We start from the raw sequence: 15,243 nt of genomic DNA, 5'->3' as shown, positions 1-15,243 counted from the left end.
AGGTGAGTTTAATTTATTTATTTTTTAACCCCTCCTTCCCTATTTTACTAAGCATTCTGTATTAAGAATGCTATTATTTTCCCTTATAACCATGTTAAAATTTGCCAAGGAACACATTAAGTGGCCCAAAGATAAATGTCTAAAAATTTTGGTCGACTAATGAAAGCAAAATTGTTCTTTTTGGGTCTAGTGGCCAAAGACAGTATGTGAGACGACTCCTGAGCACTGAAAGCCACAGTACACTGTGAAGACAGGCATGGTGGTGGAAAAATAATGATATAGGGATGATTTTCATAACATGGGGTTGGGCCTATTTATTTGATACAAGGGATCATGGACTAGCTTGAATATATCAAAATACTTGAGGAGAACACGTTGCCCTATACCAAAGAAGAAATGTCCTTGAAATGAGTGTTTCAACACAACAATGACCTAAAACACCCCCGTAAGAGAACAACTGGGTTACAAACAGGATTAAGATAATTGAGTGGCCATCCCAATCCCCCTCACCTCAATCCTATAAAGGACTTGTGGGGTGACAAAAATGTGCTTTTTGAGGCAAAACCCAAAATGCAGAAGAACTGTGAGATGCAGTCCAATCGTCCTGGACTGGAATATCTGTTTAGAGGTGCTAGAAGATGGTCGATTCCATGAAACACAGATATAAAGCAGTTTTCAGAAACAGCGTTCATGCCACTAAATATTAGTTAAGTAATTCAAAGTAAAGTGAAATCTCAAATATGTTTCAGATTATACATAAAATTTTTGAGTTTTTGAAGAAAAATGCTGGCACTGCTATTTTCTCGCCCATTTTCCTTGGGGGACACAGGAGACCTTGGGTATAGCTCAGCTCCCTAGGAGGCGTGACACTAAGTGAAAACTGTAAAGCCCCTCCTCCAGAAGCTATACCCTCAGCCTGGAGAGAGAGACTGCCAGTTTTTGCTTAGTGTCCAAGGAAGCAAGACACTCCCTGCTCTGCAGGGCTGTTTTTTTTCTCTCCTTATAATTTTTGGGTCGAGCTGCGCCAGTGCTGGTCATCAGCACTGCTGCCTCCCCCACAGAAGGCAAGGTAGACCAGGGCAGCCAAGCTCCCCTGCAACCCGCCAGCGTAAGGGTCGCCCGCACGCCAAGTCCGTCTTCCAGCGTCCTGCCACTACGGTGCCAGTAGCTGAAGGGGCGACCCTGCTGGAACGGACCTAGAGTGAAGACGGCTGATGCTAAGAGAGTGGCTTCTCCAGCCCAACGTCTTCCCCCTACCCGGTCTCCTGCGTGACTGACCCCCTACAATCATCCTCTCCCCTGAAATGGCTGATAACAGGGGGCATACTCGGGCAGGCTGGCTCCTGGGGTGTCGCAAGGGCTGCAATCCATGCTCCCAGCTCCCCCCCTCTCCTTCCCTCCTGCCCCCTACCTCCATGGGACATTGGCGGTCACCTCACCGCTCCTCCACGGCAGCCATGGTATAGCCGCTCTGCCTCTTTTCCCTGCGGCAGGGCCAGGAGGCCCGCGCCAAGCTGCCCCAGACCCTCCTCTGCCTGCCCCTGCTATGGGGATTCATGGGCTCCCGGTCGCCTAAATCTTTCGGCCGCGGGCGCCCTCCTGTCCCCGGCCGACCGTCGGTACTTCCCGGTCGGCCGGGCGCCACAAATTTAGGCCCCGGCTTCGCGGCCTACTAGGCCGCAATTCCGGCCCTTCTTCTCCGGGCCCCTGACTCTTCCGGCCCGTGGGGTGTTCACCCGCGGCCGCCATGTACATGCGGACGCCTTCTCGCCGCTCCAGGTCTCTCCAGGTACTGGCCATCTCCATGGGCCGGCTTCCGTATAGAGGAGGCCCTCTGAGATCCGGGCCTTCCTCATGGGCCTGTATGGTGGCCCCTTCCTACCTCTCAGAGAGGCTGTGTCATAAAAAAAAAAAAAAAGAATCCGTATCAAAGTTGTACGCTATGGAATTCTTGTTGGCTGCGCTGGATGCTGCAGCCTGATCTCGGTAGAGCTGGCCATGTGCCTGCCCCCCTTTCATAGGCGGCATGTTGCGCTCCCCGGACACGGCGCTGGCCAAAGTACATGCCCCCCTTCCCTGTGCGGAATCTTGCACCCCCCCCCAAGTACAGTATCGGCCGGGTGCATAACCCCTTTCTATAGGCGGAATTACGCACTCTCACCGGTTACGGTACTGGCTTTGTGCATGACCCCCCTTTCTAGGCGGAATACTGCACTCTCCCTGGCTGTGGGCTGCCCATGTGCATGCCCCCCTTCCATAGGCGGAATACTGCACTCTCACTGGAGGCGCTGGCCTACGTGCACAACCTCCTTCCATAGGCAGAATTATGCACTCTCACTGGATTCGCTGCCGGCCATGTGCATGCCTCCTTTCCTTAGGCGGCATAAGGCGCCCTCACTGCCTGTGGTTGTTCTCTCGCCGGTACGTTGCTGGCCATGTGCATGACCCCCTTCTATCGGCGGGGTGCTTGCACTCTCACTGGATGTGGTGCTGGCCACGTGCATGACCCCCTTTCTTATGTGGAATACTGCACTCTCACCGGATACGTTGCTGGCCATGTGCATGACCCCTTCCCTGGGTGGAATACTTGCACTCCGACTGGATGCATGGCTGACCTTGTACATTCTTGCTGGCCTCGTGCATGTCCCCCTTCATTGGTGGGGTAGTTGCACTCTCACGGGATACGGTGTTAAGTGGATTATTGCATATCACTTAATGCGATGGTATCCATGTGCATTTCCCCCTTCCCTAGGCGGACTTCCTGCGTTCCTACTGAATTCAGTGCGGCCATGTGCATGACCCCCTTCTGGGTGGAATATGGTATGCCTATTTCTCTGAAGTCGGTATTGGTCTTGGGCATCACCCCCTTCTTAGGCGGGTCTTTACACTCTTGCCGAATCCAGTGTTTGCCAGGTGCATATCCCCCTTTTCTAAGCGGACTGCTTGCGTTCCATCGCATACTGTACTAGTCTTGTGCATGACTCCCTTCGGTATATTGCACTTCTGTAGATACTGTGGGGCTCTGTCGATGGCCCCCTTCCCAGAGTGAATATTTACAGTGAGTGAACATTCATGCGCGCTCTGTGCATTGTATGGGCCGTATATGCCTTCTCCTCCCGTAGGTGGGTTGGCATTCTCACTGCTTACGGGGCTGACCGTTCGTATGTCCCCCTTCCTCCCGCGACATACGTGTTTCTCTTGGGATACGATGCTAGCCGCACGCCTTACACTCTTCTCCGAAGAAATCATTCTGCTTCCACCTGGTCCAGACGTGGTCTACTTACTCTCTGCCTGCACCGAGCTAGGCGGTGCTCATTCTTGGGTTTGGACAGTATTTTGCGGTTCCGCTTGTGGCAGTATCCACCATGCTCGTTGGCCCTTCCACCTGTGGAGTGTTCATGGCTCCTGGATGCGTACCCATTTCGTCCTCCTGTTGCTTTGCTTCCCTGCGCAAACGGTCTCACGGACGAGAGGGCTGTCTGCAGCGCCCTTCAAATTCTACGTTGGCTCTGGCGGGACTACGGTTTCCTCACCTACTACCATTCCCTCATTCTCGGATGTGGTGTGGTATGAGTCTTTCCTATGGGCGCCCTCTGCACTTTAGTGCCACTCTGCTGCCAGGTTCGGGCCGCTCTCCTTTGGAGGACCTCCACCTTGGGTATTTCAGGGTGTCTGCCTTCTGCGAGGCGGTGAGCCAGGCGACACACATAGTATCGGGTGTTCTGCCTTTGAGCTGTCCTACTCTGACTACCCTGTTACCCACTCCTCCTTTCGGTTGGAGGGGTTATGCCGGCGTCTGCCTCGACTGCTTCTTCTCGCCGGCTCTGTTTTGGCTCCTGCTCAGGGCATATCCCTCCGATGTGGCTTCTGCCCTGGTCAGGCTTCAGAGGCTGTTCATCCACAGCCCTCTCCTCAGAAGAGTATGGTTGGTGACTTGGATGGTTCCGGAGTTCCTGTTGTGACCTCGGACCGTCTCCCTCGTTCACACTAGCTGTACTGGCCGTGTGCCCACTTACCGTGCCTACTGCGTTCTGTCCTCACGCTTAGGTGACAGATTGCATTTTTCCATTCTAGGTGGGGTTCCTGCTGTAAACTTACCTTCTCGGTAAGTTGACCCCCAGGCTTGAATCTACAGTGGTAACGGTAGCGCTTCCGGCACTTACCTTTTATTCCTTGCCATATTGGCCCTTAACTGGTAGGCCGTAACCTCTCACTCCCTGTACTGGTAATCCGTTCGCTCGGGTCTATGGTAGTGATGGTGCCCTCAATTATACCTCATCTGTCTCGAGGCTAGTTGTGTCTGCCTTACCTGCCGTTTTTTTGTTCCGCGACTACTATCCTCCTGTTGTACTGGGGGTAGCTGCATTTCGTTCTACAGCAAGGCCATCTTCATCCCTTCCTGCTGTTGTCCCTGCTTGGGGACTACTCTTCAGTCAATGATTGTCCTTAAATCTCCCTCACAGGAATGGTAGAACCCCTTCCTCCGGTGGCACCATCGACATGGACTTTAGCCTGACTTGTCCTGGCATCTGTCGGCTACTGGACGGACCCCTTCAGTTCCTTCCGTCCGCTCTTCTGCTCCCCCACTCCGGGTGGCTACGGGACGAAGTTGCTCGTGGGCCGATGGACCAGCTTTGGCAGACTCTTCCGCCCGTGCTACTGGTCTGCGCCTGATCACGTCGTTTTTTTTCTCGTTTGCCTAGGCGATTTCCAGCGGGCACGCTGGTTTTCGCTCTCGGAAGGTCCGCATGCTTCGTCCAGGATCTATTATCGAACTTGGAGATCTTACCTGTGGTTCTGTAGGAAACTGGGCATTCCACCACTCCGCCTTTCTCTCCCCACGGTTCGGTCCTTTCTCCAGTCCGGCCTGGACCTGGGAATGGGACTCTGTTCCTTGAAGGGTCAAGTGTCGGCGCTATCCATCTTCCTCCGGCGTCCCCTGGCCCCTCTCGGGCCTGTCAAGACCTTCATCCACGGGGTGGCTCATTGGTTCCTCTGTACCGTCCCCTGGGAACCGCCCTGGGAACGAAATACTGTGCTCTTGGCACTCCAAGCTTCCCCCTTCGAGCCGTTACAGAAGATCTCTCTATGCCTTCTGTCCTGTAGGTCCTGTTCCTTGTGGCCATCATGTCTCTCAGACGGGTGTCTGAAGTAGTGGCCTTTTTTCTTGTTCCGAGCCATTCTGTCCTTCCCCACGACAAGGCTGTTCTCCATCCCGTCCCTTCCTTCCTTCTGACGGTGGTATCTGCCTTTCTTCTCGACGAGGCCATCGTCCGCCCCTCCCCTTCCCACCCCTGGGAACGGACACTGCGCTGCTTGGACGTTGTTCGGGCCTTGAATATTTACTTGGAGATCCCCGGCTCCTTTCGGCGCTCTGACTCTTTTTGTGGTAACGGAAGGTCCGCGCATAAGGTTGCAGGCCTCCAAGGTGGCTTTCGCCCGCTTCATCAATTGGCTATTGCTGAGGTTACCGCACCAGGGGCAAGGTTCCGCCTTTTGGTGTCGCCGCTCATTCCACCAGAGCGGTCGGTGCATCTTGGGCCCAGTGACATCTTGGGCCTGCGCCGCCTAGTGGCAGGAGCAGGCGCGTGACTTCAGTGAGTGAGCGCCGCCCGCCCGCACTGCCTGCTGTTACCGGAGCTAAGACAGAGTAAGGTATCCAGTAAAGAGATTAGCAATGATTAAAGTTAAAGTTACTGATTAGTTTATAAATGTACTTCTGTGAACGTCGGGGAGGGGGATCTGTGGATGGCACTGTTTAGGGTAGGGGGATCTGTGGATGGCACTATTTAGGGAAGGGGGATCTGTGAATGGCGCTGTTATGGAGGGGGATCTGTGGATGTCACTGTTTAGGGGAGGGGGATCTGTGGATGGCACTATTTAGGGGAGGGGGATCTGTGGATGGTACTATTTAGGGAAGGGGGATCTGTGGATGGCACTGTTATGGAGGGGGATCTGTGGATGGCACTGTTTAGGGGAGGGGGATCTGTGGATGGCACTATTTAGGGGAGGGGGATCTGTGGATGGCACTATTTAGGGAAGGGGGATCTGTGGATGGCACTGTTATGGAGGGGGATCTGTGGATGGCACTGTTTAGGGGAGGGGGATCTGTGGATGGCACTATTTAGGGAAGGGGGATCTGTGGATGGCACTATTTAGGGAAGGGGGATCTGTGGATGTCACTGTTTAGGGGGGATCTGTGGATGGCACTGTTTAGGGGAGGGGGGTCTGTGGATGGCACTATTTAGGGAAGGGGGATCTGTGGATGTCACTGTTTAGGGGGGAGATCTGTGGATGTCACTGTTTAGAGGAGGGGGGTCTGTGGATGGCACTGTTTAGGGGAGGGGCATCTGTGGATGGCACTGTTTAGGGGAGGGGGATCTGTGGATGGCACTATTTAGGGAGGGGGATCTGTGGATGGCACTGTTTAGGGGAGGGGGATCTGTGGATGGCACTGTTTAGGGGAGGGGGATCTGTGGATGGCACTGTTTAGGGGAGGGGGATCTGTGGATGGCACTGTTTAGGGGAGGGGGATCTGTGGATGGCACTGTTTAGGAGAGGGGGATCCGTGGATGGCACTGTGTAGGGAAGGGGGATCCGTGGATGGCACTGTTTAGGGGAGGGGGATCTGTGGATGGCACTGTTTAGGGGAGGGGGATCCGTGGATAGCACTGTTTAGGGGAGGGGGATCTGTGGATGGCACATAGGAAGGGGTGGGGTTTAGAGAGAAAGGGGTTTGACCTTGACAGGAAGGGGTGGGGTTTAGAGAGAAAGGGGTTTGGCCTTGACAGGAAGGGGTGGGTCAAATTTATATTAGGGGGTGCCCGAGTTTAGTCTCGCCTAGGGCAGCACAAAACCAAGATACACCACTGGGCGGCGGTTCCTTGATGCCTACAGGTGCTTCGCCTTGGAGCTGTAGTCCCTCCCCTCTTGGACTGCTCTCGGACGTCCCAAGGTCTCCTGTGTCCCCCAATAAAAATGGACGAGAAAACAAGATTTTTGTATAACTTACCAGTAAAATCTCTTTCTCGCTCGCCCTTGGGGGACACAGCACCCACCTATTCATTTGCTTTTTCTACACGGTTAACAGACTTGGTTTACCCCGTTGGGTAGTTGGCTGGTTGGTTCCACATTGTTGGTTATTGCCTTTTCTCACTACTTGGACACGCAACTGGCAGTCTCTCTCTCCAGGCTGAGGGTATAGCTGCTGGAGGAGGGGCTTAACAGTTTTCACTTAGTGTCACGCCTCCTAGGGAGCTAAACTATACCCAAGGTCTCCTGTGTCCCCCAAGGAAGAGCGAGAAAGAGATTTTACTGGTATGTTATACAAAAATCTTGTTTTTTTCGGACAGCCTAATATTCCTTTTTCTTTACTTTCTGTAAAGGATTAATACAAACTGGATACATGCTGTTATTGTTTGAGTTTTGAATTGAATATAGAGTATTTCAAGTGCATTTGCACTTACGGAAATAAAAGTTATAATGATTTTGAAATGTATTTACTTTTTTTAAATCGCTGCTATTTTTTTTAACACTACTGTGCAAATGACCAACCAAAATCAGGAATTCCCTGGGAAGATTAATTCCTATTTTTTTTTGTTAAGCTTGATCATGAGCAGATGCTTCATCTATGCATGTGTAATAAGAAGTAGCCACATTCCCATATGAGAACAGTTTGCTCAAAACAAGACAAATGAATTGTATAGGAATTACTTTTTTTTTTGCTTTAAAGGGAGTCTGTCACCTCCGTATGGCCATATACAGTGCTTACATGGCTCTGTAGCACACGCACCTATACAGGATTGTAACTGTACCTTTGTTCTTTTCTTTAGACTTGCACCAGCAGGAAAAATGAAGTTTAATTCATATGCAAATGAGCACTCGCAAGTGCCCAGGGGCAAAGGAAGAGACTGGGGAGGAGTAAAGTGAAAAGAAGGCAGAGCAGCCTGGGCACCTACAGACTGAACGCCTCCCCTGGGCACTTGCTCATTTGCATATGAATTAAACTTTGTTTTTCCTGCTGGTGCAAGTCTAAAGAAAAGAACAAAGGTACCGTTACAATCCTGTATAGGTGTGCTACAGAGCCATGTAAGCACTGTATATGGCCATACGGAGGTGACAGACTCCCTTTAACATAGTTCCCTGCATAAAAGAGTTCATGCAATTAAATGAATAAATGAAATCATGTTACTCTGGATTGAATCAGTTAGCGGGGAGTAGGTTCCCTACCCAGATATGATAGTAAATCAAAACACTGGAATGCGGAACACTGACTATTGCACGCAATGTAAGTGTGCAGAAGAGAACCATATGTATTTTTGTATGCCCCTGTTTTCATATGGAGGCATACAAATATTTTTCTGTCAAATGCATACAGAATGGAATGAGGAGGTATAAGCAATTCTTCTTTCATTCAAATACATCATACAATGGCACATGGAGAGCAGAGACACTATGTGCTGCCATGCAAGCCTTGTGCATATTGCTCTGCTATGCGCATGAAGCCTAAAGCTGATATAGCAAGAAACATGGGCAGACATACTTTGTGTGCTAAGGGCCCAGTAGGTAAAGGGCGTCACTGTGCCCTTAAAAGCATTTAGCAGATTTAAGCCTCATTCACATGTCCGTGTCCATGCTCAAATCCGTGAGAAGGTGGTCAGTGATAGATCCGTGAAGGATCTGTGTTTGGTCCGTGGGTCAGTTTTTTGCTGTCCGTGTGCCATCTGTTTTTCACTGACACTGCACAGCTGAAAAATAATCTTCAAAGCAGCTCTTCCTAATGATCCCTAACAGGGGGTTCAGACCTGAGCGTTCTGAAACGAGCGCTCTGTATGCGCGATTGTACGGGCGTATACAATCGCGCATACAGAGACAGGCGTGCACACATTGTCGCGCGTTCCCGAATATCTATGTGCGGGAACGCGCGACAAACGCCCCAAAAAAAGCTCAAGTACTTGATTATGCGTCGGGCGTTTTACAGCGCGATCGTACGAGCTGTAAAACGCCCAGGTGAGAACCATTCCCATAGGGAAGCATTGGTTTTCATGTGTTGAGCGTTTTACAGCGCGTTTGAACGCACTGTAAAACGCTCAGGTGTGAACTGAGGGTAAAACACGGATGCAAGACAGATGGCATCTATGTCGCATCCGTGGTTTTCACTGACCCATAGACTATAATGGGCTTGATGAATTCGTGAACACAGACAAAATAGAGCATGCATCCGTGCTGAACACACGGACCCACGGGCATTGCTAAAACACTTATGTCTGAATACGCACATTAAAAAGAATAGGGACGTGTGCTGTCCGTGGAGAACATGTACAGCACACGTCCGTGAAACACTGAGGCGTGAATGAGTCTCTATAGCGTAAATTACATGGTCTGTAAGGGACTTAGCTAATTAATTTCTTAGGTCGGAGTTACTATAGGATTTAGGGGGGTGGTTTTCTATGTTGAGTTTTCAGGCAGCAGTGGATCCATATAATGTACTTGCAGAGGAGCCCTCTACTGTCTGTGTAGGACCTGCTGGCAGACCCTCTCTAATGTCTACCTTGTTTGGAGAAAATGTAATTAGCCCTTGTATAGAGAACTCTTTAATATGTTTAATCACAGGATTCTACTTCCTTTGAAAGAAAGGTGCCACCAGATATCCCAAGGCACGTGTAGCAACCTTTGAGTCTCTACATTGTGCACAGCACAGACCCTGGGAGGTCCAGGTGCAATACCTTTTGAAGAAAGTAGACGCCACTGATTAAATATACTCAAATATTCACCATCTTTGCAATTACAGACGCTACACACTCAGCCTTATATACAAATTTCTATAATATAATTAGGATTTTTTGTACAATATTATATTTAGCAAATAAAATAACATTATTATTCACCCTACTGCTGAAAATTACGGTGGGTACGGACATCGTCTGGTGATGGTAGGTTACATTTTTACAGCTCCACCTTTCCTTGGTTAGTTGGAAATAGATGTTCAATAAATTATTATACACAGTAGTCTTTAGCTATATTGATCCAGAAAGTGCTTTCTTCTGAGGAGTCCACATTAGGCCATTTTTACACAGCAGTATTCTGGTCAGTAATGGAATATGGCAATATGGAAACATTTTCCATTCCACCTTTTCTCTTTAGGTTCCACTCCTGAAGAGGAAAGATACTGACCTAAATCCTGCCGTGTGAAATTGGGCTTAAAGAGGTTGTGCAGCCAGTACATAACATCCTCAGGATAGGTCATCAATATCTGATCGGTGGGGGTCTGACTACCGGCACCCCCGCTCATCAGCTGTTTGAAGAGGAGGCGGCGCTCATGCGCGCTCTACGTCCTCTTCAAGATTACGCAGCGCATCGTTTCGGAAGTCTTGGAGGCACAGTGTAATTACAAATGCTTGTTCCATCCACATGAATGGGACAAGCACTTGTAATTACGCTGAGCAGCCACTGCAAGTGAGACAACGCGCAGTGTAGTCTTGAAGTGAAAGAAGTGCTTGTACGAGCGCCGCCTCTTCTTCAAACAACTGATCAGCGGGGGTGTCAGGAGTCGGACCCCCACCGATCAAATATTGATGCCCTATCCTGAGGATAGGTCATCAATGTGTACTCACTGCCCAGCCCCTTTAATCCGAAATAATCACACTCGGATACTTTATATAGTCAGAGACGCACAGACAGAGAATAATATGTTTTTTAATGATTCCCATTTTGAGTTTAATTCATAATTATCTTCTATTTTCCTCTATTTAGAAACAGACCCAGGGTCTGGAACAGAACCCTCGCCAACCGGAGCCAGTGGATTCTACCGGGGAAGGCGTAATGGTCCATTGTTTCACAGAAATCTACCATCACAAAATGATGAGGAAGAAGATGAGAACTATTGATTATTTCACTATGCCATTGGCAACCTTACTAGGAGTTTATATCCAGTGTGGCTCGTATTTGTACCTTGTTTTCATACTCTTAAAGAGAAAAGGGCAAGTCCAAGGGTTTGTGGTTTTCTGGATACATGTTCATGGTCCAGATTTAAGGATATTACTGCGCGAATACACATGAAGCATCCATGTTTTTGGTTTTACCATATACGTGCTCCAGCATGCACCTAGCGTTTCTGCTGGCTGAGGCAAAAACTAAAACGGCGCCCCCCATGCCGATTTCTTAACCTAACCCCTTTGCCACAATGAAAGCGCTCAGTGCCCATGACCCTTCTACTGCCCCCTCTTGCCCCTTCCTGGTGCTGCCTGAGGAGATCGCCTCACCTGGCCTCATTGATGGCGCACCCTTTCCCAGTTGGAAACCTTGAACGCATTACCATGTCATGTATTGTGTTACAACAGAACAATCGCTTTTTTGTATTGTGTGAATATGTAGGGGAATTATTGAAGAGCATGGGCATGGAACTTAAATTATTGCCTACAATAAAATGGTAGCTTTTGCTAGTATTTTCTACAGAGGCACCAGCTTGTAAAGTCATAGGCCAGCTATTTCAAAAGACGTGTCACAATGGCTCAATTTTCTTTCTGTTACGTAGATGCTTCATCTATTGAAATAGCAATACATCTGTTATACAAAATCACAACCAAGAAGTGTTACCCGGCGGACATGAAGTGGAATGAGAAAGAACTGTTAAAGAGCACCTGTCCGCAGTATCAACTTTATTAAAGCGGGCATACTCCTTGATAAGGGTTGATCCTGCTGGTTAACATGATACCTGTCCAGTCAACATGGTTGTGGCATTCCTGAGAAAGAATACTTATTTTTTATGCAAATCAGGGCTTCAGTGCACTTGAGGGGCGGGGCATAGCCTCTCAGTGCACTACAGCTCCTCAGTTTTCCAGAGCTGGCCACACCCCTCAGTACGTTAAAGCCATCATTTGCATAAAGAATAAAAGTCAGGAATGCCACAACTGATTCACACAAGACAGGTATCATTTTAATCAGAAGAATCAACCGTACCAGGCAGTATGCTTGGTTTAATAGGGGTTATCCGGCCGATAGGTGCTTTTTAAAGGGGCTCAGTCACTGCATTTTCACAAATTTAAAGAGAATGTGTCATCAGCAAATTGCCTATTGTTTAAATCAGGTTTTTACTTTAATCATATTTTAAATTACTGCAGTTATCCGCTTATCTGTCTAATCCTGCCTGTAATGATATCACCTCTGCATATAGATAAGACAGGATCCACCATAAATGATACGTGATTGTCAAAGCTTATCTACTCCTTGCGTGTAAAATGACCTCTTCACATTTCACAGGGCATGCCTAGAAAACTCTCCCATATAAGTCAATAGGGTGAGCTCAGACCATTGTGTTTATGACCGTATGGCTGCCGTAAAGTCATTTTTTTAATGCTTTCTAAAAGCCCCTTTAACACTGCTTAAATGAGCAGACGATTGTTGGGAAAGAAGCGTTCCTTCCTGAGAATCGCTTGCTTGTCAGTGGAGGAGACCACTGTATTTACATGCAGCAGATAACTGGCAGATACATTTTTGGGCGAAACATTCTCTTTTCCTGATGCCCTATAGTTCACATATACATTTTTCCAAAACATATGTTTGCAGGGCACAAAGAACATAAGAAATTCATGAAAATGCAGCGACACACTCCCTCTAATAATAGAGATTATGAGGAAGGCAGCGAGTATTCCTGAGGTTAGTTCGGATATAATAATCTGCTTTACATTAAAGAAAACAATGGCAGGTCATGGAACAGAGGCTGAAAAACTGATGATGTGATAGTGTTGATGAGAGGAGGTGTAATATCATTTCTTGTGTACACATGTATTATTTGAAATCCACAATAGGAAAAAAGTCTAGTTGTATAAACAAAATAAAACTTTTTTATTGAATGTTAGTTGGTAAAGTTCTCTCTCTGCAGGAGTTATGAATCTCAGATAGTGGACTTCAAGCAGCCCAAACTTCTATCCTACTCATTTATTGCTTTATTGTAGAATTAGAAATGTACAGTAAAGAACAAATAGAACTTAAAGGGGATGTCTCACTTCAGCAAATGGTATTTTGTAGACACAATTAATATAAGGCACTTACTAATGTAATGTGATTCTCCATATTGCCTCCTTTGCTGGCTTGATTCATTTTTCCATCACATTATACACATGCATGCTTTGTTCTTCCTTTAAGGCCCCTTTCACACGGGCGAGTATTCCGCGCGGATGCGATGCGCGAGTTGAACGCATTGCACCCGCACTGAATCCCGACCCATTCATTTCTATGGGGCTGTTCACATGAGCGGTGATTTTCACTCATCACTATGCGTTGCGTAAAAATCGCAGCATGCTCTATTTTGTCAGTTTTTCACGTAACGCAGGCCCCATAGAAATGAATAGGGTTGCGTGAAAATTGCAAGCATCCGCAAGCAAGTGCGGATGCGGTGCGATTTTCACGCACGGTTGCTAGGAGACGATCGGGATGGAGACCCGATCATTATTATTTTCCCTTATAACATAGCGCTGGAGGGGTTAAATAAAAAAAAAAAAATTATTTAACTCTTTAATCCACTTGATCGCGCAGCCGGCATCTCTTCTGTCTTCTTTCTTTGCTTTGTGCAGGAACAGGACCTGTGGTGATGTCACTCCGGTCATCACATGATCCATCACATGATCTTTTACCATGGTGAAGGATCATGTGATGGAACATGTGATGACCGGAGTGACATCACCACAGGTCCTGTTCCTGCACAAAGCAAAGAAAAAAGACAGAAGAGATGCCGGCTGCGCGATCAAGTGGATTAAGGCGAGTTAAATGATTTTTCATTTTTTTTTAACCCCTCCAGCGCTATTTTACAATGCATTCTGTATTCAGAATGCTATTATTTTCCTATATAACCATGTTATAAGGGAAAATAATACAATCTACAGAACACCGATCCCAAGCCCGAACTTCTGTGAAGAAGTTCGGGTTTGGGTACCAAACATGCAGATTTTTCTCACGCGCGTGCAAAACGCATTACAATGTTTTGCACTCGCGCGGAAAAATCGCGCATGTTCCCACAACGCACCCGCACCTTTTCCCGCAACGCCCATCTGAAAGAGGCCTTAGGCCCCTTTCACACGAGCAAGTTTTCCGCGCGGGTGCAATGCGTGACGTGAACGCATAGCACCCACACTGAATCCTGACCCATTCATTTCAATGGGGCTGTGTACGTGAGTGTTGTTTTTCACGCATCATTTCTGCGTTGCGTGAAAATCGCAGCATGTTCTATATTCTGCGTTTTTCACGCATTACATCCGCAAGCAAGCGCGGGTGCGATGCGTTTTTCACTGATGGTTGCTAAGAGATGTTGTTTGTAAACCTTCAGTTTTTTATCACGAGTGTGAAAAACGCATCAAAACGCATTGCACCCACGCGGAAAAAACTGAACAACTGAACGCAATCGCAGACAAAACTGACTGAACTCATTGCCCCTCTGCGGTATGAGAACATTTCCCAGCACTTCATCCAGCTCCTTCCCAGCATGCATTGCCATCTGCAGGTGACAGGGTATAATGCGGTGATGTTTCCAAAGTCAGGCACGCAACCCAGCCACGAACAATACCTCCTTGGTCATATACTCCAACACAGCGGTCAGGTAGACTGGAGCATCAGCACTGAAGCGTCGGGCATAATTCCCTTTCCTCAGAAAGCGGTGTATATGGCCAACTGGAAACTTCAAGCCGGCTCTGGATGTTCTGCTGCACCTGGCTGTGGCTCTACTCCTAACCAGACGTTCTCTATCTGACATGTTGACAAGGAACAAATGGCTACAGCACAAGTCAATAACCAAGTATGGGCAGAGCAAGTGGTTGTTGCGTTCTATACCCAGTGCTGCTCTCTGATTGGTGGAAAATCTAAATTGGCTTTATGACCTCACAGTCAGTATTACTCATACCTTATGGACCATGTTATTTGGCTCTCCTGAAATATACTGCTCCCTGATTGGTGCAAATTCAAGCCAGCATCATGACATCACATTCAGAAAGAACATGATCTTGGATAGTCAAATTAGTTATGCTCTTTTCTGATTGGTGGGAATTGAAGTAATCTGTAGATATTGTAATCACATGGTGAATACTCCAGGAGATCTAAACTGTCTTACATTTTGCACATTTAGTACTTTATCCCTATCCTGTTTGCTGCCCTACACACACCTGAAACGACAGTTATGTAAAGTGTAACTGTCATTTCAGGTGACTTTTCAGGATAAACTGCTGTGTGCGCATGAGAACTAACACTATATCTCAC

General features: G+C 48.0%; 1 protein-coding gene across 7 annotated transcripts in view; it reads left to right on the top strand.

Moving 5' to 3' along the window:
• EMID1 (EMI domain containing 1) overlaps positions 1 to 12,851 on the top strand; it is a 129,670-nt gene extending 116,819 nt beyond the window's left edge. For 4 of the 7 annotated variants that reach the window (XM_044288625.1, XM_044288631.1, XM_044288607.1 and 1 more), the window contains one exon: positions 10,753 to 11,023. In XM_044288625.1, coding sequence (XP_044144560.1) covers positions 10,753 to 10,886 — 134 coding nt within the window. In that variant the 3' untranslated portion in view covers positions 10,887 to 11,023. Of the gene's footprint in view, positions 1 to 10,752 lie in introns of all 7 variants that reach the window. The other 3 variants (XM_044288640.1, XM_044288599.1, XM_044288592.1) reach the window with 1 other exon arrangement.
• Positions 12,852 to 15,243: the final 2,392 nt, after the last annotated feature.

The sequence above is a fragment of the Bufo gargarizans genome, chromosome 1 (genome assembly GCF_014858855.1).
Source record: "Bufo gargarizans isolate SCDJY-AF-19 chromosome 1, ASM1485885v1, whole genome shotgun sequence".
Taxonomy (NCBI): Eukaryota; Metazoa; Chordata; class Amphibia; order Anura; family Bufonidae; genus Bufo; species Bufo gargarizans.
Note: the sequence above shows the minus strand (reverse complement) of the source record. Positions and strands in the feature narration are given on the sequence as shown.